General features: G+C 40.3%; 1 protein-coding gene across 1 annotated transcript; it reads right to left on the bottom strand.

Moving 5' to 3' along the window:
- Positions 1–8,537: 8,537 nt before the first annotated feature.
- On the bottom strand, positions 8,538–24,184 carry INHBA (inhibin subunit beta A). The gene is made up of 2 exons (XM_026843980.1): positions 23,505–24,184; positions 8,538–12,007 (listed from the first exon to the last, which is right to left on the bottom strand). Exons 1-2 carry the CDS (start codon positions 23,890–23,892, stop codon positions 11,121–11,123), a joined length of 1,275 nt encoding a protein of 424 aa, XP_026699781.1. The 5' UTR covers positions 23,893–24,184; the 3' UTR covers positions 8,538–11,120.
- Positions 24,185–24,495: the final 311 nt, after the last annotated feature.

The following is a 24,495-nucleotide window of genomic DNA, read 5'->3' on the forward strand; positions in this document are numbered from 1 at the left end:
CTCAACAATGAGGATAATACAGTTTTGTGATGTAACAGGAAGGGATCTTAAAAACATGTATTAAAACCCACCAAAACTGGCTGCATCAGAAGGACAACGAAGCTCTCTGGTTTGCTGCAGCTCACTGTATTTTTCTCTTGTGGTGTTGAGTGAATTCTCTCTGATACACAGGATCTGTGTCTGCTTGTAACCTGATCTTTCATGTTGTCCTACCAGAGAGAGTGTGGTAAAAGTTTTACTGAGGTAACAGTGGCATAAGTGATGGAGAATCAGGAATGAGCTTTTCCAGTCAGAAACGTGATCCTAAAAATTCTGTCTTATTTTTTTCATCTGTCCCTCTAAGGAATTTGTATGAGGAGCGTTTGAGTGAGCGGGACTTTCTCAGCCTGGAGGAGAGAAATCAAAAGGGGGGCCTAATTGCTGTCTTCAGCTACCTAATGAGAGTTTCTGGTTTACCCTGAAGTCTGCCATTCTCTTCCAATACCCCAAACCATGCCTGTATTTTCCAGCTATACCAACTGATGTAATAAGCAACAAACTTAGTCTTGCCTAGGAATTCCCAATGTTCAGCTTGCTCTTCTTACTGATGCTGGGCATTTAGCTGACAGCGTTTGTTATAATGCTCAAGTCCCTTTTCCAACGGGCAGCTCACTTCCATGAGTGTGAAGCTGGGATGGTTTTCTCCTACATTTGTCCTGTGTTACCTCTGTTACTTGACAGTTATCAGTATTGGTTTTCAGCTGCTCTTGTCTTACTTTGTGAAGTTCTGTGATTCCATGCCATCAGCCATTGTCTTTGCTATTTTGATTAACTTAGTATTGTCAGGAGACTGTCATCTGACTTTTCATCCACTTCTCAGATTTTTATACTCATAGCACAGACCCTAATGCAGAGCCAGACACTAATGACATCTCTCGTTTCTTTCATCTCTTTTAATTAAAACTATCAGTTATGTGTGTGCTGCTTTCTTCATCCCATGATGGGTTAGTTTCTTTAGGAAAAGTTAGTGGGGGGTCTTTATAAATTCTTTCTGGAAAATCCAAGCTGACTATATCAGCATGTTTTCCTTTCCATGAATCTTGTTGATTCCTTCAAAGAAATGAAGCAGGTTTTCCACCTACAAAGCACATATTGACCCTTACTGCATTTATCTTACTTGACCTTTTTATTCATTCTAAGATATTATGGATTTTTCAGGGTAGTTAGCTTATTTTCTAACCTTCTGTAATATGTTTTTAAATTAACTTGCTGACATTTCTGTTCTTTTCTATGTTCCTGACTTAAATATGTCTTCATCCTGCTGATTTACCATACTGGATTTTGGGGTCTTTTTCCATACTGTGCCTCTAGTACAGTATTCTTAAGTAGTCTGCAAGCTGCCTGAAAATATTTTACCATTCCAGCTGTCTTAGTTTCTTGATGTTTTCATAGGCTTTTGCAGATTCTCTTTCTGAAAACATACTCTGCTGTTGCAGAGGTAGGTAGGTAGAAAGACAACTTACCTTCTTGCTGTAACAAACCTCACTGTGGTAAAGTTACTGTTTCAAAACAATATTTTGATAATAGATTCTCGAGCCAGGTTTTGCATAGCAGTTTGCTTCTCCTCTTGTGGATTCCCAGCATAGCTGCTTCCTGAAGAGGTCAGTCATGACAACAAAAATTTTAATCTCTGCGTGATGACCTGATGTCACAGTTACTGCATGGGAATAATTGAAACCACTCCGCTGTTGCTGCATTTCCTCTCCCTGCAGTCCCTCTGCTCTTCCCCAGGAGCCTCAGACCCTCTCGGTACCTGGGCTGGGTCACTGGCAGGGCAGGTCTAGTACTGGGCTTCTCCTGTTTGGACCTGGAGTTTCTATTCGTAGAGAATGTCTCTGTTGACATAATTAACTTATCTGATCGGTGTCCTTCTCGCCCAGACATGTGGGGGTGGCAAAAAGCTCCTGTGCCTGATTTTCTTAGGCTATGGAAATATGAATGGAGAAGCAAAGCCTGGAGCCTAAACCTAGAGCAAATTTCACCACAACAGCTGTGTACAAATGACCAGGCTGTCCACTGAAAGCGTGAGAAAGGAGTAGGATTTGCAGGAAAAGGTATGCATTAGAAAGCATGACAAATTTCAACCTGATTCATACTAAGGTAACTTGCCAGTGCTGAGACAGGCCTGAATTGCTTCTGAGGGTTGTGTCATGTGTTAGAAATTTCAAAAAATTGAAATAGTGTGTTTTGTCACTTGTTAACCAATCTGTCTGCCTAGTCTTTGGATAGGTTTGTGGCCTCTGTACACACTCAGGGTGGCAAAAGCAGTGAGCGTCTGATGCCTGAAAGTGGCACTGAGTCCTTGTCCTGCACTGAGCCATTTCTGAAGCTGGCATGACACTGGGAAGGGCTGTGTCAGTGAAGTAGAAGGCACATAGCTCAGCTCAGAACTAAGATTTAGACCTCTGAAGGGGCTCCTCATGTAGAAAGACCCTGAGAATTTGCATTCTGTAACTGAAGATTTTTCTACCTCTGCCCTGATGTAAGTTATCTTTACATTTTTCAAAGGCATCCAACACTTTCATATATGGTTCATTAAAGTGCCCATGTCATCTACCATGTTACTCTTTGCTCTTTTATACCCAGTGATCTTTCTCAAAAAATAGGACTTAATTTTACTTTTAGTTAAGCCATCCAGGTCTGCAATACCCTGCTGACTTCATTAAGATCAAGCCCAGGCCTATAAACTGCATCCTAATGCAGCCATAAGAGGCATTCTTGTGTGTGCATAAGTTGTGGAGGAGCAGTCTGCTCAAGAGCCCCTCTAGGGACCCCTTCTAGTATCTCTTGCCAACTTTCCTCTGAATGTTTTTCTTGTTTGAATAAAGCTGCTATGTTGTTTTTGTCTGCTGTTATATGAAATTCTGGAGGCCATAACTCTGGTGATATACATTTCTGTCTTCTCAGAAACAGAATAACTTTCTCATGCGATAGAGATTGGATAAGCCGACATTAAATAATTGGGATGCTGCTTCTAAATGTGGTGTTGTAATGCAAACATTGAATTCGCCACTGAGTCCGTAAGCTGCAGTGTCACTCTTCAAAGACAAAATAAATTCATTCCCTCTCACAGTCCTTGTAAGATGAAGACACATAAATAGTGTCTACTCCTTTCTCCCAGCTCTTCAGGTGTTTAGAGTTGCTGGCTCTCAGAGAGGAAAGGGAAACCTCACCATTCACTTAACTCTGTCCTGCAGAGAAGATTTGGGATGCTCTAGCTACCTGATGATTTTCTGCACTATTTTTCCCGTCAATGCAATTCTAGCGATGCTGATGAGAAGCCATAGTAGACAGGAGAGATGTGATCAAAGGGTGACAATATGCCATAGAGCTCTTTTGAAACCATGGAATGCCCCGAGGTGACAGAAGCTGGGCGACATATTTGCAAGCCATGGATTTGATCACCGTGCTACATTTCTATCAGCAACATAAGGGAGGACAGTCGCTCTGAGCCCTAGGCGGTACTTGAAATCAGTCTGTGGTGGTATTTCAGGGAGACAGACAAACTTAAGTAAGAAAGGGATCGCTGAGGACAGCCACTGAGACTTGCCAAAACATAGACTCTGTTAGCCCTGTGACAAGCATGGAAAGAATCATGATATACACTGAAACTACCCTGGTGACTCAATAGTCGGAGCAGCAGCATGAAGATGTTTCTCTAAGGTAGGAATCCACACTGAGTAGACACCGTGTATCTGTTTTGCAAAATCATTTGGTGTCATCTGCCTTTGTCTGTGTATTATTAGCTTGATATAATTTGTTTAGGACAGATTTTTTTCAGTTTTAGCTGATTGTTCTGCTCAGGCAAAAGGCAGTTCTTTTCAGATGGGGCATTTCAACAAGCCTGTACAATAGCAACAGTTCTCCGTAGCATTCTTATCATAAAAAGAAAATCCAATGGCTGGAGAAAATGGAAAAAACCTGGATTACACCATTGAGTACTGCACTTTGTGTCATGCCAGAGAAAAGATAACTCCCAATTATACACCTGAAGTGTAAGCTTCATTTATACCAGGTTAATATAATAGCATGTAGAATCAAGTAGCCCTTATGAATTTATTCTCTTAGGGCAACTTCCAAATCCAGTTGGATTTGTCCTTGCTGGCAGTAATAATAATAATAGTGATCATAACAAAGGAAAGAAAGCAAATATTCAGTCGTGTCTTAATTATATCCAAAACAAAGGCTTTCTCTAGCTTCGATTGCATTGATTTGTTGAAAACTTTTTTTTTCAGAAAGCAATTCACTTCTCCAGCTTTTGTAGAAAGGCTTTCAGTGCCTGGTTATTAAAAGGCCTGCTTATAGCTGTGGTGGCCAATGCTTGAGCACTGTACAAATAATCCATTTAAAGATCAACCTCAAAATTCTTGTTCCCTGATTCTCACCCTGCTGGAATGTAGCAGGAGTCCATTTATCACCGTAGGAATGCAATGAGTGGTGAAAACCCTTCATAAATTCACTTTACTTTCAAATATGAGGGTATTCTTATATCCTCACTCAGACCAGGGATCAGCTGCCTGTGATCAGGCCTCTTTGATGACTTCATTTGACTACTAATCGATTTATAAACTAGCGCACATGAACTGACAGCCCTGCAATTTTGTCTCAGTAGTACAAATTCTCCTTTTATCTGTGTAAACATCTAATTCCGGATTATTCAAGGGAATTGTGGTGATGATAGTTGAAGACCTAACAGCCTGCAGGCAAAGGGAAGTTGCAGTTGGCTTTAGCTTTTGTACTCAGTGCATTTCACAACGAGACGTGAACAACCTAAAATTCCATTACATGTAGGGCCATGAATTCAAATGTCCAGTCACACTGAAGAGAAAGGCATCACACTGTTCAATCCAAAGATGCACCCACATGTTTCACCTTTAAGGTAATTTTTTTTCTGTTATTTCCCCAGCTCCCATGAATTTCCCAACCAGGAATGCATATTAAGGGACGATTACACAATGCATGGTGAAACTCCCTTTATTTATTTCACTTGTGTTGCTGCTGTTGTATAAGAAAGAGCAAAATAACAAAAAGAACAAAGTAAAATAAAATAGTAGCTGACCCAAACATTTTTAACATGTTGAAATCCCAAATGCAAAGACTTTCTTTCTTTCTTTCTTTCTTTCTTTCTTTCTTTCTTTCTTTCTTTCTTTCTTTCTTTCTTTCTTTCTTTCTTTCTTTCTTTCTTTCTTTCTTTCTTTCTTTCTTTCTTTCTTTTCTTTGCATTGATTTGCACAAGCATTTTCTCTGTGAGCCAAATACATCTCTGGTATAACTTCATTGAAGTCACTGGACTTACACCAGAGGTGGTTTTGGTCCTCTGTCCTGGGTAAATACAGTAGGAATAAATTGGTCACGCAGGCAGAGTGTCTGGCAATAAGTGCACTGAGTGGTCCTGGCAAACCAATAGGAAAGATCTAAAATAAAAATCCCAAACAGGTCTTTTATTTAACATAGGGCCTAAGAATCTACTGGGAGCTGCTGAATACTGCCCACTAACTGTACAAAGTATAGGTAGCATGCCTTCCAAATATCAAAATACCAGACGGAATGCTGTGAAAATAAATAACTTCTAATATAAACAAATGAGAACATATCAAACTGTTACCTCTTTAAACATAATGTAAATAAAAAAAATACCAGTCCTTCTACACAATAAATATTAAGAAACCATTGACATAGTTGAAATGTACTCATATAAATTAACAACTTTAATTACATTAGCCAAACAGACATTGGTTAAAGCACTGCATGTAGTATGCAAAATAATAATAATAACAATAATAATAATAATATCAACAACAAAACACAAAATGATAAAAACAAAATAGGCTTCATAATATCTTGGCTTTCATAATTTATATATATGTATATACATATATATAGTTGTGTGTGTATATATATACTGTAGATATATATATAATATGTATATATACATACATATATATATCTTCAACCCATCGTCAATGTATTGTTTTTGAAAGTATTTAAATACAAATAAACCCATTGAGAATTAACACAGATTCACTATATCTCAAAAAATAAATAGCTATATAACCCAGAAGTGTTGTTTGTTTCTGCCCATGAAAAATGTTGCTTATAGTTGTTCATGAAAGGTCAAATTATGATTTTATTTACTCGGACTGAAAAACCTTTTTACTCCACATATAATGCAGTGAGAGCAGATGGGGAGTAAAGTTTTTTTTCAGTGTAAGGAAAGTGATTAGCATCTGATTCTTATACTGATGCACACTATTGACATGAGGTTTAACTTAAAGAACTTAATCATTTCCATCATATCTCTTCTACCTACACTCCCGAAATAGATTTTGCTCGCTTTATTGATGCTGACTGGTAACTTTCTAGGAAAGGAGACCCTCTGAAATCAACAGCATTGCTTACAGAGTAAGGCACTATTCCACACGAGTATCTATAATCCATAAAAATTTTCATTTTGCACATAGACTTTACAGATGCCTGAACTTCTCTGCCTCAGAGATATTGCTGCTAGCCTCTACATGGCCTTGTGGTGTCACAGTTAAATGAACTTGATGGCTTAAATCTTAAGTAACTACAAAAAAAAAAAAAAAAAAAAAAAAAAAATGATTTGGTAAGAGACTGTTTCTGTTGAAGTCAATGACAAAACTCCCATTTTATTCGGTTCTACAGTTTTGGGCCCTCGATCATATTCTGCTGCGACATGAGTGCAGGATAATTATAAGCATCTGTAAGCATTTCCTTTCGCTAAACCCCAAGAATACAAATACATTCAGCCCTCCCAAAGAAACAACTTAACGTGCACTTCTGCCAGTTTCTTAGGCCTTTTATCCAGTGAGCATCTGACATGGAGAGGGTGAAAGACAACTAAATGTGGTCAACTGTGAAGCAAGAAGATTGTGGAGGTACTAAACAAATACATTTCTGTGATTAGATGTATACTGAAAATACATTTTCAATATAAGCAGGAAGTAGGTTATATGGAAAGGAATGTGTTAGTAGTTAAAAGCCTCTTTTTTTGGTATAGTCATACCTGAAAGGAGAAGTAATTTTTGAGACCGCATGCCCCTGAACAACTGTTTAAATATGGTAACAATTTCTAATGCTATTTTAAGTACATGCAGATTTAATTAAATCAAATTATCGGGGATTGGGTGTTTTGCTGGAATCAGTCAGTCTTGATTAACATCCCGATTTCTTATTTTATTTTATCATATAGTTTTTCATTTCCCCTACTTTAAATAACTCTGACCACAAATCAAAACCCCATGACTGAATCTAGAGATCGGAGGGAGAAAACCTTTAAAATTTGTGACTAGTATACACACACACAAATGAAAGCTAAAAAGCAGGGCTTAGGAACAGTTCCTTCTTGATTTGAAAACCTTCTTCTGGTTTTGGTGTATCCATCATGAAATATGCTCACCACATCTAAAATCCTATTTTCTTTACTCACTTGGAAGTTGTCTCAGGCTAGTTTCATGTTTTCCAGGGCCAGTCCCCATTCACCGCATAAATGGTCGTATCAAACTCAGCATCAGACTTCTTTTTAAAGGCTATTTCTGCTTTGGCAGAGCCTAAACCTACTCTGCTTGCAGCCAAATGGGAGTTTTGCCATTGTCATTTAAGGGAAGGTGCTGGGATTTCAGGTCTCCAATGCTCTCTAACTAATCACATTTGAGAACAGTTTTTATCAACGTGAGCCAATCTCACCTGCCACTACGTTCAGAGATCCACCATGATGCAAGCAGCCTGGTTTAAATAATTTAATTAAATAATGTTGGATATGTTGCCATTCATTCAAATCCTTTCTCTCCCTTGAACATTGCCCACAGCAAAAGGAACCTGTGATTCACCCTGGCTTACCTTTACTCATGTAAGTAGTTTTACTACTCTCGTGAGGAGACCAGTAGGCATCAAAGAGCCTACTGGCATGAGGAAAGGTTCTGGGACAATGTGCATCCAATTTTAAGGCCAAGTCTAAAACCCAGTGAAATAAAAGCTACTCTCCTCGACAACTCTCACAGACTATGTCCCTGCTCCTGCTCTTCCAGAACCTGGTTCTACTTCTAGAAAAAACAGCAGTAATTCTGCCACTTGCTTCAAAAGAAGCAGGGTCAGGAACTTGGTTTGTTTAAGTTATAAAGATAAATTAGTTGTGCATCTTTTATTTTTATTATTTTTTTAATTTTCATACTAGCATTTGGTATCCCTCCCTTTCCCCAGGAAGAAAACACAAAAAAAACAACAAACTTCTGCAAATAATTTAAGTCAGAAAGCCTTGATATTTTACAGAATACTTTAGTGACAAATTTAGTGTTTACCCAATTGTTTTAATTTTTTTAATTTTTTTTTTTTTTTTTTGCAAATTGCAAACAAGTCTGTAAAAAAATGCATTGTATAAAAAGTACATAAATGTATAACCCATTAGCTGTACTATGCAATCTAAATACTGTGGAATAAATTAGATAGAAAACTTAGCTATAAGCATGTATGTTGATATCTATTCAACAGAGGAAAGGGTTTTTTTTTTCCTTTTCTTTTTTTTTTCTTTTTTTCTTTTTTTTTTTTTTTTAAATCTCTATTGATACGTACAAATACAGACATGCGCCCATGCGTACATATGTATGCACACACAGAGAACACCCACGCACACGCACGCACACACACACACACACACACACACACAAACAGTTTTGGCTGACAAAAAATGAAGGCCCTGATTACACTGTTTAAACATGGTTCTCACCATGAAGGTGCTAACACACTATCCCTAGCCAATGTGACTGGGTTAAATTGTGCTATCTTTTTTTCTTTCTTTTTTTCTTTTTTCTTTTTTTTTTTTATTTTTTTTTACATTTTTTGACATACTGTGCTCTCAGCAAGGTGGGGAGCCACATTAGTGCTTCTTTCTGTGAGAGGCGTTTTGAAGCCTGCCCCATCAGAAGGCAGCTAACAGGGGCTTGGTCCTGCAAACCTGTGAGAGACTGAAGCTTCAGGCTCAGGGTTATCAAACTCAGTGTAAACAGGGCCTAAAGGTTTCTCCCCCTACCCAAAGACAAATGTTGGAACTTTAACATTCTTTTAAATATGACAGCGATAGAATTCTTTTTAAAAAAAACTATCTACCTATGCCCTACGGGTTGGACCCTTCAGGTTAGGTGTTGACACTGAAAATTAGGTCTTACAGGTAACGCGCAAACCCATTGAGAGTTGCCATGCTAGAGGGTGGTGGTTGAGGAGCCAGTCTTTTGCCGAAGACTGCATTTCAAACAGAAATCCTACCACAACTGCCATTTTATGTATATTTGCAGGGGCGGCAGTGGACAGGCCCAAAGCTGCTTGCAATTTTACATCAAGACTTTCTAAGTGTACACCAGCACTTTAGGTTTCTCTCACACAAATGCCATTTTGAACGTGTAGCCTCCCACTCGGTAGCCACAAACAAACAATCTTTTAACGCACTGTGCTTTGCACACAAACATTCATTGTTTTAAGAACATTAAAGTGAAGCCAGAAGTGCTTATACCTTGTGTATACATACATATATACATACAGAAATATATACATATATATATATATGTATATCCCTTGTATAAAGTTGTTTCCCAACAATGCACAGCTGCTGTGCACCAGGGACAAGTCTTAGTGTTGTACATGCAAAAGAGTACAATTATGCTTAGATGGACCTCAGATCCGAGCACCTTGGATCCAAATCCCAGGGCTTTTCTGGGTGTACTTCAAATGGCAATTTTCTGTTGAGGGCACTATTTAACTGGTTAACAGATATTCTAGCCTGAATGTAATCAACCCACTGACCCTTAATTCAAACCCTAACTTATTACAGGTGAATGGTACCAACCACAGACTTTTTAGAGGCTCGCACAAATGTCTTTGGTGTATGTGTCTATTCATTTTAAGGTACAAAATAATAATAATTATTATAATAATAAAAATAGCTATTTTGTGTGCTGTAGCAGTTCTTGTATAGCTCACAATAAGTGCAGCTCTCAACCCCTCCCACACCCAACCACCCTCCCTTGCAAATATTTGTTAAATAAGGATTAGACAGGTCAGACACCATTGTAGTGCAAATAGTAAACGATTAAAAATTTTTTTTTTACAAAATATAGAAATGTTTGGCTCCAGTAACTGGACAAACATGTTCCTTTCAAGTATCTCTCACTGAAGAATTTTTTTTAAAACAAGTTACTTCCATTTAAAAAAAAGTCTTTCTGTTTTGTTTTTTTTTTTTTCTTTCTCTTGCAGGTAAACAGTTTCAAACCAACTAGGTTGCATAGTTCTAACGTTGTAAGCACCTTTACAAAATGTAACTTTTATTCTTTCATTTGTTCTTTTTTTAATTATGTTTTTTCTTCATTTTTCTTTTTTCCTTTTTTCTTTCTTTTTTTTTTTTTTTTTGTAAATGTAGTGCAGAAGATGAAGGTGTATACACCTGCACAATATTGTCCCTTTACCAATGTTAAGTATATGTATGTGTATAGTGCCTGTATGTATAGAGATATGTATATAAATACATAGCCATATACATATACACACAAACACTACACACCTACTCAGTTCCTCGGTAAATTCTGGGGGAAAGTGCCAGTGAATGTAGTGTTCATACACATGGCTTTTCAAGGAATTTCAATGACATTTTGGACTTAGTCCAAATTGCTGCAGGTTAGATGAGCTGCTACCACGGCTTGAACTGATGGGTAACTAAGGGAGGGAACATAACTCCCCTAGTAATAACTAATGTTTAGTATACTATGTAATAAGATAAGGAGCATACTGAAAGGAAGGGGAAATCCCCAACCCATACCGCCATTCAGACGTATCTCATTCAAGCCCGGGTCCATGAAACTTTCTTCCTTTTTATAGCTGCAGTCTTTTCTGATCCTCCATAAGTCTTTTTTTTTTTTTTTTTTAAACACTTTTCTCTCTCTCTTTTGTTTTTGCTTTTATTTCCAATGATGTTTTCATTCAAAAAAAGGTTATACCATGTCTGGTCTTTCCTCTTCTTGGGCTTTTGATACATTTTCTTCTCAACTGAATGAGAAGGGTCTTGCGCACACATGTGTCTATGAACAGCCACACTCCTCCACAATCATATTCTGTATGTCTTTCTTAATGATGTTCTGGCCATCGTCGTAGTAGAGCATGGACATGGGCCGCAGCTTGGTGGGCACACAACATGACTTGAGGTTGGCAAAGGGGCTATGGCCCCGCATGCGGTAATGGTTGATGACGGTGGAGTGGAAAGATAACGATGAACCAGATGTGCCTGCTATATGGCTAGGGCACTCTCCTTCGCAGTAGTTGGCATGATAACCTGTAGGTGCAATGATCCAGTCACTCCATCCTATGTCCTTGAAGCTGACAAAGAACTGCTTCTTGCAGCAGATGTTGACTTTGCCATCACACTCCAGGCCTCGTCTCCGCCGCCTGTGCTGGCGGTCCTCTGAGTGACGGGCAAGCATCATCAGGAAGGGCCGATGCGATTGCTCTTTCTCCTCTTCTCCTGTGAATTCTCCAGCTTCCTTTTCTTTCCCTTCACCATCATCTTCCTTTTTCTTCTTCTTGCCCAGTAGCACCAGGCTGGCTCCAGTCTCTTGGCACAGGTCACAGGCAATCCGCACATCCAGAGAGCTCTTGCCTTGGTCCAGGAGTCTTTGGACGCTGCTGGAGACAGGAAAGATGTGCCAAGTGCTCTTACGGGTGTCCACTGCCTTTTCTGAAATCAAAGTCTCACTCTTTTCACCTTTCAGCCCCCCATCCTCCATATCTTCTTCTCCTTCAGAGTTGCCTTTTGGCTGTCGCTGCTGTTGAAACAGGCGGATGGTGACTTTTGTCCTGCTCCGGTTGGCCTTGGAGACCTTCAGGAAGAGCCACACTTCAGCATGTTCCACCACTGATAATTCACTGCCTTCCTTGGAAATCTCAAAGTGCAACATTTTCTTGGCTGTGCCTGATTTGGTAAATGGAAATAGACAGGAAGAACTTGTTAGTATGTCTGCTTGCATTCTGTTAAAGAGAATTCTATTACTGTCACCACAGGCATGAAGTTCTCTAGGTTTTCTACTTGGTTCTTTAAATTTTTATGTTTCTTCTCTTCTCACCTTCCTTCACCTCATCCCCCCTTAGTCTTTTGTGAAAATTCTCTCTTTAGAAAAGCATATCTTTGCCTGTTGTTTTCCAGTGTCGTATTTTAACCCAAGTATTTTGTTATAGTAATGATATAGCCATTTGTAAAGCATGTAAAGCATCTCATGGCAAGTAAGCATCAGTAGCTAAGAGTTCATTTGCTTAAACTGTCTTTGTGATCGCTGTTAGTTGAAAGGCAAAAATGCTTTTGTAACAACAGTCCATACGTACATACTGTATGTACCATAAGCATACAGATCTGTGTCTAATAACTGAAGTTAGGAAGTGAATTCCAGACCTGCCAATTCTTTGGAAATTACATGGGAACGAGGTCTGCCCTTTCTCCCTCTGTAAAATGCCATTCTTCATATGCATCTTAAAATGAGTTGTAAATGTCAATTGTTTCAAAAACAAAGAAATACTAAAATAATGAGCCTTGGCTTTGAGAGGTTTGCAGAGTTATATTGCAAAGAGTTGCAGAATTGCAGCAGGCAGTCTCTTCATCCTGTGAGATGTTAGCTGTAAATCCTGTTCTTAATTTAACACACTGTACTCGCTGTGATTATAGTAATGGTGAATACACTGAGAAGTGAGCTAAAGAACTGTATAATTATGGGGATGGTTCTCTGGCATAATTGTATCAACTTGCTGAGATGTCATGATGATGATTATGATGGTGAGGGGGTGTTTCTCTGATACAGAGCTCATATCCCTGGCAGAAGTTGGAATGAATAATAAGGGCTGTTTAATGATTTGATCACTAGAGCATGAAAAAGTTAAGAGAGAATGAATTAGCTGGGGGGTGGTGGTGGTATTATTTTTTTTAAGAGAGGTGCTTTTCTATTTTCTTGACAAAAGAAAAAGCCATGTTGGCATCTTTTGTTCTTTCTCAGCATGGAAGCCAGAATGGACTGGGGTCACAGATGTGAAATGTACAGATACCTGACCTTAGTGAGACAGAAACGGTATTCATAATTACCAGTATGTCATTGATATTATTCTTGTGCTACCCGCGGTTGTTGTCCCAATTCTCTGTGCAGTGGTTCTGCTCGTCAGAACCCTAAAAAGGTCAAGTGGTGATACAAACTAGAGTGGTTGGACGTGTACAGGAAAAATTGCTCTCATGGCAGCAAGGCTCTCCTCCTTGTTTCCCACTGCCACTGAACTCCACTAGTACGGGCTCCCTGACCATCTCCCTGCTCCCCTGTTCTCGAGTGAGACAGAGTGGGGCAAAATCACAAGTGACATCTATCCTGTATTCACTTGCAAACTCAAGAGTGCCTGGTTTCTCAAGTCTGTAGGCAGGCTGTGCTGCACTTTGAGCTACCTGTTGCTTTCCTTCTCTGTGAAGTCCTGGCACTGACACATTCAGCTTTCCCTGGTGGCATTCCCAGGTCAAAGAGACAGACGTTTCTGAATTACAGTGGCCAAAGGGCACAGCGTTTTGTTTTTGTTTTCCCTCTAAGTGAGAGTGTGAAACTGTAGACTTTAACTGTCACTGAGATAGGGAAACACATGGTTTGTGTTAACTGCTTCTCACTGACGTTGCTGATGCCAGTCTCCAAAGTGAGTTACATTAATTTCTCAGGGAACCACATGAACCAGTGGGACTCTGCCTTAGAAAAGTAAGGGGCTTATAGAAAAGAAAGAGCAAGTTCACCAGTTCTGTGAGGCATGGTGGAGTTAGTGGTTTTCTATTATTTTTTAAATAAGATGCATTCAAGAATGACTGAATGTTCATTTGTCAGCTCTTACCAGCTAACACTATTTTTTTCCATCCAGGTAATGAAACTGGCAAAGCTGCTAGCTGCGTTGGAGCAGAGGGCAGGTGATAGGCATTAGTCCCACTCCTGCCTGGGTTTCAGAGCGTGAGATGTACAATGACATCCCTTGAGTCTGAAGGAAGTCTGGTCCAAAAAGGCTGGTTGCCTTGTATGTAGGGATGCTATAAAGGGTGTTCTCCACGATAACGGATAATTCTAAGGCTTGTGAGGACCAGCAAACCAGCCCGTGACTTCATTCCCTCAACTCTCTCCTCTAAAGCTCGAGCATGTCCAGAGAAGGGCAACGAAGCTGGTGCAGGGTCTGGAGCACAGGTCTGATGGGAGCGGCTGAGGGAACTGGGGGGGTTTAGTCTGGAGAAGAGGAGGCTGAGGGGAGACCTCATCACCCTCTACAGCTCCCTGAAAGGAGGGTGCAGAGAGGGGGGATGAGTCTCTTGAACCAAAGAACAAGCGACAGGACAAGAGGGAATGTCCTCAAATTGTACCAGGGAAGGTTTAAACTGGCTATTAGGAAGCATTTCTTTGCAGAAGGGGTTGTTGGGCTTTGGAATGGGCTGCCCAGGGCAGAGGTGGAGTCCCCATCCCTGGAGGGGTTGAAGAGTAGGGAAGACTTAGTGCTGAGGGATCTGGTGGAGTTGGGAACTGTCAATGTTGGGTTGGTGGTTGGACTGGATGATCTTCAAGGTCTTTTCCAACCTAGACAGTTCTGTGATTCTGTAATTCTGTGAAAGCAAGCTTCTAACTTTAGCTTATCCCTTCCCTTGGCACAGTCCTGATAAACCCTTTCTGAGGGGAAACTGGGCTTCAGGGAAACCTGAAGGGAGGTCACCTGCCAGAAGTGTGTTGATGCCTCCAAGAGTCTCCATTCAAACTCTTCTGCTTGCTGTCCCTACCCAAGAAAACCCTGGGGGAAAAAAGATGGTTTAGACCAAGCTGCAGAAAGTGTTCAGGCACCAGCAGCCTCTTCCCAGCTGCTCTCACCCCAGAGCTCACAGGCCGGTGCGTGGAATAGGTATATACTGCTGGGAAGTGCAAAACTTATTCTGTGTTCCTGAGGTACCAAATTGGGCACAGACAGCAGTTCTGGCACTAGGAGGGATCCTGTGCATGAGCGGATCACAGAAAACTGTCACAGCCATGTGCTCTGAACAAAGCAGCCAGGGTGTGCAGACCTGGTTCAAAAGGGGAAGAAGCTGTATGGCCCATCTGAACAGAAAAGTCAGACAGCCCTATGTTACAGAATAGCCTAATGCTCTTAAGTGCTAATGCATGAGATTTCACATTCTGTTATTTCCATGCTAGTGGGAGTTGAAAATAGTTACGAAGTGACATATCTCCAACAGTAAATATTCATATTACCTTATGCACTGGCCAGAAGTGTAGCAATGCAACCAGTCTTTTTGACAGATACTACATGAAAGAAACAGAACCTCAAGGACTCTCTTAATATGTTTTTCATATGCTCCTGTATGTGTGAAAGTTGAATTCTTCCTCATTTCTAAAAATATTAGAATAGTACGGTGAAAGGTCCCTAGTATTTGCTTTTTTTCACTGGAGGGAACTGAGTAAGGTGGTATAAGACATGTCCTTATACAGGGATAACAGCCTCCCTGTAGGTTGTTAGCTACAATAACAGCCTCTCTGGATGTGGTTAGCTACATTTTCACACACGAATGGTCAATTCAGATTCTAAAGAAAAAGATGCAGGAAGCCTATATGGGCCTAATATTTCTGGACGAAACAAAATCCTGAGTCCTCAAACCTGCATAGCTAATAAAAGGTTTTATAGCAATTTAAAAAAAAAAAAAAAAAAAAAAAAAGTTCCCTTTCACAGATCTTTTTAGAAGGAGACTGGGAATGGTACAAAGTTGGGGATAAAAAGCATGCTTTCACATTAGGAAAAAACGAAGCTTTTCTGAATTCTCTCCACATTCACAACTAGTTTGTTACAATCACACAGCACAAATGGTATGAATCCTGCAGTCTTTACGAGGTCGCTATGCTCAGACAAGCTCATTTTGAAATCAGAGTTTGGCCTGTGCTAAAACTGAATTGCGATCTCTGGATCTGGCCTATTATGATTACACATTCACTTTATAACAGGATCTTTATTTCCAAAAGGTTCGGTGCTATAATAAAATAAATTCTTCAAGTGTTCTGAGACAAAAAATCACTGTATTTCATTTTGTCCAAATATTGCTTAGGGATTTAGCAGTCTTTCCTTTCTGGTCTGAGTTAATGACCAGGTTCAAAGCTTTGGAAATATATACTATTCATCTAACTGAAAGTAAAAAGGAGACCTTCCTGCAAGTTGGGGATGGTATCACTTCCATAATTACACTTTGTTTATCCTCTCGTCCTGCCTTTTCATCTGCCGCAGCTGATTTACAAGGGTCTTTTTCCATTCCTAATCATCCTGCTCCTCCTGCCTGACTCCTGTGGAAAGACCCACAGCCCAACAGTGGTAATGCCTTCATCACTTCCATGCTCATATAAACGGCAATGTCAACAGCCTGGATTGTTATCATAGCAGAAAGCAGATGAAAAAGGAGACAAGGGATTACTTTGGGCCCCCTTTGATTGCTTTTCCTCATCTCCCCTTCCCAAAGCCTTGGAGAGGCCACCTCTCTGCTTTACTGCCGAGCAAAGTCCCTTCCAGGAAGAGGGCTGTGACGCCGAGGGAGCAGTCTAGCAGTGCGAGTGACACCAGCGAATGCTCTGAGAAATGGTTAAAAATACAAGCCCTAAGAAGTAGTGCATATATGGTAAAAGGTTTAATGGAAGGAGTTACTGAATGGAAAGAAAGTGTAGCATCGGTATATATAGCATGAGAGTTTGCTTCTATCTGTTTTTCTCTTCAGTGGTGCTCGCACACCTTTTTAGGAGAGAAACCTGAACATGGGAGCAGAGGGGCGCCTGCACAGGTACCCTCCTCTGCACCTCTGGAAGGGCTGCTCAGGGCTGAGCGAGGGGCTCTGTGCTGGGTCCCTGCTCCCCAGCAGCCCTTGGGGACGGCCACAGCGCAGGAGAGCGTGGAGGGGCTGGCAGAGCCCTCACGGGCCCAGGCGCGGGGGACTGGTGGGGACAGCCCCGCGTGGGGTAGCTGGTGCTGGGCTCACGGCAGGAGCTCTTCCTCTGAGGCTAAGGATCCTTCCTTCAGCATCGCTGGCTTTAACTATGCAGTCGAAGCTCATTTATTTGCAATTTGCCGCGGGATTCACTCTGTTCGAGCTCTGTTAGTTCGAGATATATACATATACTAGGTAGGGTCTATGCTATACAATTAAGAGGATCTTTTTTTGAGTAAAATGCTAAGATAATTAAAATTATTTTATTTTTTAAAACCATATACTGTTAAATGTTTAAGGCTTTTTTTTCATAATGAAAGTGATTATCCTTTTTGACATTATAATGTGACTTATTCTTAATTTCTCTTAATACACAGTATGTAAATTTTCCTTTGAAAAATGCTCGCTCTGTAAGAAGGTGCTGTTACTTTAAATTTCCATGCTTCGCTGCTGCTTAATTTTGAACCGTTTTTATGTTATACTGTAAGTGAACTGTTTTTCCATACAAAGCGAGCTTTTTTTTCCTATTTTAGTTGCTAACTTTACTACTGCCTATGTTTAGATTTGGGGGAATTTGTACTGCGTGCCAATCTGTAATTACATTCAAAAGCATCCTTCTCTTCACTTCTCATTTCCGTTCCCCAGGAGACAGAAAAAAATAGGTTACTAGAAAGGTTCCTCTAAAGAGAGTGAAGAGAAGAGCATGGTTATTGAGAGATAATTGCTCAAAATGTTTACTAATGAGTGACCACTAGATTTAGATGAATTGTTCACAGCATAGAATTTATTCAGTGAATTTAGCACTGTTATCATCTGGCAATTATCCCCTGGGCAGACTGATTATTACAAATGTGTTATTACCGTGATTAGACAGTGGCCATTTCTGTAAATGCATTTCAGCCTATGGATCACTGGCAAACGATTTATTCTAACTATTCATCACCCTTCATATGTGACTGGTCATCCAGGTTGCGTACTTTCATTCCTGCTCCCTGACTGCCTGACTGTTGCCTCTTACAAAGGGAGGAGCAAATATGACACAAATATCAAACACCTTATCTTTATGTTCACATATCCTTCGCTGCCAGCAAAAGGAGATTTTTGCTGTACGAAAAAAATGAACAACAACAACAACAACAAAAAAAGGGGAAAAAAAATTATTCCCCAAGCATTCATGGGCGAAAAAGCAGCAGCAACCTTATTTAAATACCTTTTCTTGAAAAGTTAACCCAAAGGGGCATTGACAAGGTCATTCAGAATGTGAAATAATTCAGTTCTGGTGAACCTTGACTCTCCTCTGCTATTTTGTTAGGAGGGAGAAGCACTTTACATCCACAGCCTAGAGTTCTTTCCAAATTGAAAGCCCTTCCCCCACATGGCTTTAAATATTTAGAAACAAAAAAGGTGTTTGTTTGATTGAAGTTTTTTGTTACTTGATTTTTGCATTTACATCTAAAATAGCTCAAGCAAAGTTTAGAATCACTTGCACAAATAACATATTTCAGGATAAAAAAAAAATACCAAGTCTTCATCTTTCACAAAAGAGAATATTTTTTTGCACATATTTGTAATAATTAGTTTTAAATTCTAAAATAAAGTGGATCAGAAGCTGCCAGTCTGTTTTCATTAAAATGTTTAATTTCTCTGCACTAAGGCCCAAATCCCAAGCCCACCGAAATGAATAACAGAACTTCCAATTGCTTCCAGTAGACTAAGCTTCAATCCTAAATCAATCTTGCAAAGCTCTGGTGCATTAAATGAGATTGCCTTTTCATACCCATACAGACATATCTAGGAATAAGAACTCCTCGGCAGGAATCATTTACACATATGCAGTGTAGATGCATCCTGCACACAGGAGAGCACAAAGAAGGCACGTACATATTTGCAGGGATCTATTCATATTATAATGGTGCAGGTACAGCTACACGGGTAATTTAAGTGTGTCTGCCTTGGCATACCCGTACATATGGACATATGTGCACTTACACACACATGCAGGCAAAAGCATATTCAGATATTCCCGACTGCTTTTGCATACAAAACTGTGTGCACGGCTACACGCAGAGATGGACACATGCAGTACTTTGTCTCAGGTATCTTTTTCTAAACTGTTTCCCACCTTCTCAGATTCGTCTGTGCTTTCTCAAACCCACCAACCCCCCTGAATTCTCACATTTTGTTACAATGAAACAGATTAATACAGAATGGCTTTCTTCTTCTGGAAGTAACTTGCTTTCATTTGCTAAACTTGTAATCTTTGATAGAGTATGCCAAAGGAAAAAAAAAAAAAAAAGAAAAAGAAAAAAAGAAAAAAAAATTCAAGGGGAAATAGGCTTCTTTTCTAAAAGCCAAGGAGACTGCATTAAAAAAAGATGTGAGAAAATCAGCTCAGATGATGATTCACAGTCACATTTCTCAGTATCTTGTAAAAAATAATAATAATAATTTCTGATCTCTCTAGATTTCCAGAACTTCTAGTATCCATTAATTTATCTTTTTCCCCTTTGCCTTTGCCTGCTTCCTTCCTGCATTATTTTACTTTCAGTCTTCCACTCCAGTGCCTTTTAAATAAACTAGAAGAGAGAAACAAGAGCTCCACTCAGAGAAGCTACAGATAAGCATAAAGATCTCTGGGTTTCAGGATCCAATTAGGTAAAATAGGAGTTTGCAGGAAGATTGCCTTGTGTGCAGCAAAAAGCCTTTGGAGTGTGCCCTCTCGTGGCCATTCTTTATTCCGCACGGATACCTGTACCATTAAATATATTTGCTTTCAAAAGGAAATTGATGAAATGATTTAAAGGGGCATGAGCGACCCATCCTTTTTTTCCTCCTGAGCTGCCAGACTGGCTGTATACGAGTAGGCATCCTCCTAGGAAAAGGCGTCTGTACACACCCGTATCTGCACATGACAGTAGGCATCACATGATCAAGTCAGCTCACCTTGAATTCAGGATGAAGTGATACAAAAAGGTAGAAGCAGTCTAAATAACTGTCAGGCTTCTCTTTTTTTTTTTTTTTTCCTGACAGTTCTCCTAACTATAAGCCTTTGGATTTCAGTATTTCCATCCAGTAATTCCTATCACCTCCTTGGGGGCTGATGTTAACAACCCATTTCATTGGTAGTTTAGTTGCCAGGATCAAATTCACTTGGCAAAATCCCAGGTCTGCCTAACAAGCTATCTACTTAAAATAATGAAAGAGTTAGGAGCCAACCATATTTTATGAGCATTGGGTATCTCAGTTATAGAACCTGTTGGATTTGCTTGTCACAAAACTCTCTCCTCAAAAGTCTATTTTTAAGACCTTGAAGTAATCCACAGAGCTCTGGCACAGCTACCCTCATAGCAGAATTAATCAAGGTTAGTAATCCTAGTTTGATATGCAAGTAGAAAATAATTTTCATGTTTTACTTGTAAGAGTGCCAAAGGACAGTAGGGTGCATTCGTAAACTTTTGCCCAATACTCACGGTCATTAGTTTTGCAAAGATCTGCCTGGATTTGTTAGCTGTGAAAACTACCTGCCAACTATTTCGCTGATTTCCTGGACATAACTACACCTGTGCTTCAGACAAATTCCCTGCATTTAGCTTCCCCTGTAATTGTCTGAAGCCTGTGCTCGTTTGAATTTTGGTCTATTTTAGAAAATAGCAGTCTCAAGCCAGAGCCACGTGCACAGGGCACTGTTTGTTCATTCACTCCATTGCATTGTATGTCTGAGGATACAGCTGATGAAAGATGGAAATACTACTTTTTTATGAAGGCAAGTAGTAAATGTGGCTTCTGAGAGGTAGGGGGAATGGCTGGTTTATGTCAAGTCATACCCAAAGGAACAAAAACCTAAAGTCTTATTTCTCTTTCCATAGACCTTTATTTGATACAATGTGAGATGTTTCCATTCATTTTCATTGATTTCCTATTGCCCTCTTTCAAGACAGAGTGAGTTTCACATTAAAAGCAGGAAGAACATTAACCTGACTGTGAGAGAAACACGTTTACTCTCCTGCTTGGTGTTTTAAACTTATCCATACTCTTCCCAGTTCCCACTGAGTGAAAAGTGGGCACTGTCCAGGTGGCTATATTCTATTTCTTCTTTTTTAACTCATACTTCCTCTATGACATGTCACTTGCCTTCTTTTTGCCTCGCTTCCCTCAATGGGAGATATAACACTGCTTTAATATTTGACATACAATACGGCTGATATATGAGAGGAAGAGATCCCAGAAAGAGTTTACTTAAGTTGTTGCAGCACTGGCACCTGTAAAGTGTAGTAGATCCTCTGTTGCTAGTGAGACAACAAATATGAATGACTATCGTTTTAGCAGTCTGAAGTTGCTCCACAGAGTGGAGTTATCAATTCTGTTATAAGCCCAAACACTAGAGCTCGGTTTCTAGGTTGCTAATTGCACCTCCCTCCTTCCAAATCAAAGCCTAGCAGGTATGGGAAGAAGGGCCAGAGCAGTCGTCCTGCCTTGGCTTCCAGGATGGGCTCAGCATGAAGGTGGAGAACAGCAGCAGAGAAGAAAAGGCATGGGAACACAACGGATGCCCCCGTCCTTCAGCTGTGCAACTCCATAGCATAAGTCTTCTTAAATTAATTTGGCTAGCAGCAGTAGGACACTGCTATGTAAATCAAAGTGACGTGTTAGTGTTGGGTAGTTTGTGGCGGGGGGGATTGGTGGCTGGACTATTGGCCAGTGTGTGGGCAATGGCACAATTTTCACTGCTCACGTGACCCAGAAAGCCAATGGCTTCAGGAGCCGCCGTTGGAGGGTGTCGTACTGAGTAGGCATATATCAAATTCCAAATTCCTTTGTGTCAGAGCTCAGGAGAGACAATAATGTGTTTACAAATGATTGGGACTCACACAGTGAAGAGACACCACTGCTCATGCCATATGTGTTTCACTGTGCTCAGAGCAAGCTGCTGAAAACCAGGTGGGGAATCCAACTCATAGATAGTCTAGAGATTTCCTTGCTTTTAAAAACTCATTTCTAAACTAACATTGAGCTTCCCCTGCTTTTAATGACCACTGGCATTGACACCTTCTGCCTGCTTTCTGAAGTGGAGGGGATGGAGAAACTGAAAAGCCTGACGTTTCGTACCGAAAGAACTGATAATGTGTATATTGACAAGGGCTCCAAAGGCAAGGGCTCCTTGTACAGCTGGAAATCGGACAGCCAGCAGGAACGTCTGCTCTTAAAAGCATGCACACTTCTAGTGCATGGCTTCCCTGCAAACAGAACATCTGAGTCAACAGGTTTTCAGGACTGGAAACTCTGAGTGTTGTCTTAATTGTTTATACTGCTGCAGCAAACTTTTAAACAAAAATGCTTGGAGTTCCTTTGCATACTTTGCCTACCATATGCTGTACCAAACAAAACAATGACATTCTTTTAAAACCGTCTTGGCAACAGAAAAAATGCTTTGGCTAGACAGCATCATAAAAAGTTGCTGTTAGTTAGATGATAGAGTTATTGCAAGATACTGCTATTGATGCGTGTATAAACATACTCACATATACTAACAGATATACATGTACTACATATACATTGAATTAAAATGGGTTCTGGACCTATTCATGTAGGAACAAGACAGAAAGTACAACTTTAGAACTGTTTCCTATAGGCAGTGGATGTGAGTCTTAAGCCATTACTTAGTAATATCTACAGTCTGAGCTCTTACTGTATAAGAGTTAGGGAAAACAGAACTGAGAAAGAGTTCAAAATATACCCTACCAAGGTTGGTTTTTGGTTTTTTTGTTGTTTGTTGTTTTGGGTTTTTTTCAGGAGAGTTTTAGGAAAAGAATCTTTTTTTCCAGTATGCAGAAGTCTGCATTACAAATTGGATCAGCTACAGCAACTTGTCCGGTTCTATTGAAGTCATCTGACAGTCCCTGCAACTCTTTATTGCCAAAGATGCTGTGTTAAATTTAAAAAAAAAAACAAAATGACAAAAAACAAACCAACCCACAAAAAAAACCTCTCACTTCCAAAAATCAAAGCTGCTTCATCTCATTTTATAACTTCCACTATAATTTTTGCATGAAAGGGTTGTTTCTCAAGCACTTTGTAGATCACTTTCTGTCCCGATAAACTCCCTAAAAGGCTTCAACCCCTTTTCTTTCACCATCAGCTCTGCAATCCAGTACTTTACTGCAAGTACCCTGGCTTCACAGGCACAGTTTGGAGGTCCCCGCTGCAGCCTGACTTTCTGCTCAAGATTGGTTAGAGAGCTTCCTCCCTGTGTGGCTGTCTGTGCTTAGCAAGTGTAATCTGTAGCCAAGTCTAAGTCAGAAAAATCCAATTCCTTCAGAGTCCTGTCCCCCCCATCCCATTCCTCCTTCTCCCTTCCCCCAGGTCTCATCCTACAACCTTGCAGAAAACATTATTGCTGAGGAGAAGAAAAGAAGTTAATTGCAGTTCTGTCAGAACGAATATTTTACAGATTTGGTTTTCAAGCACTCACCTGATTCTGCGAAAGTGATGATTTCTGAGGTTTGCTCCACAACTTCATTCATTTCGGCTCTTCTTCCAACATCATCCTCTATTTCCACATAACCATCCTCTCCCACCTTTCCCACATGGAGTTTTTTGATGGCATTTAAAAGTGCTGCCTTGGGCACCGGCTGGGTGATATTAGGTCTGTCCCTCAAGTGCAACATGTTCAGTATGTGCTTCTTTACTGCTTCCACCATCTCAGGCTGTGAGCTGGGCACATCCTTTGAGAGCGTGGCAAGGGCACATGATGGACAGTCAGTGACTGAACTGTGCCCCTCGGATCCTGGGGTTGGGGAACTCCTCACTATAATCCAGCAAAGCACCAACAAAAATCCTCTCTTCCAAAGCAAAGGCATCCTGGCAGCAAAAGTTGTTGTGATTCCCTTTTTAAAAGGCCCTGCTTTTCCTCCCCCTTCACGCACAGTTTTTTTGGGGCTGGTTTGGTTTGTTTGTTTGTTTGTTTGTTTTTCCTTCTCTTCAGCAAATTCTCTGGAACAAGAACCAAAAGTTTTCTGTGAAGTTTTGTTTGCAGGTTCCCCCTCTGAATGCAATAAGTGCTGTAGATGTTTGTGGCTGTCAGGGAGAAGAGTTCTGACTCTGTCTCAGAGTAGGAGAGAGACACAGAGAGAGGGGGAGAGAGAGAGAGGACGGATTGGCCTAAAGTGAGTGAGTGAATGAGAGAGGGAGGGAGTTTTGTCTGTGAGTAAAGGCTATGATTAGGAAGGGGTTTTGTTTGTTTTATTCTTTCAACAGTATCACTGGCTTAACTAAACAGAGGAAACATGAATGAATGAAAAGAGTGAAGCCTTTTATTAACGAGCACCTTGCTCTTGGTCCTGCCTGGTATTGTCAGGGATAGCAGGAGATGTTAAATGGCTTGTGAATGAGATGGAGATGAGGGCAGGGTCCCTGAATATTTTGGGCAGGACATTATTCTGCCTTGAGTAGAAGAGAAAAGA

Source organism: Athene cunicularia (genome assembly GCF_003259725.1).
Source record: "Athene cunicularia isolate RWA chromosome 2 unlocalized genomic scaffold, athCun1 chr2_part2, whole genome shotgun sequence".
NCBI lineage: Eukaryota > Metazoa > Chordata > Aves > Strigiformes > Strigidae > Athene > Athene cunicularia.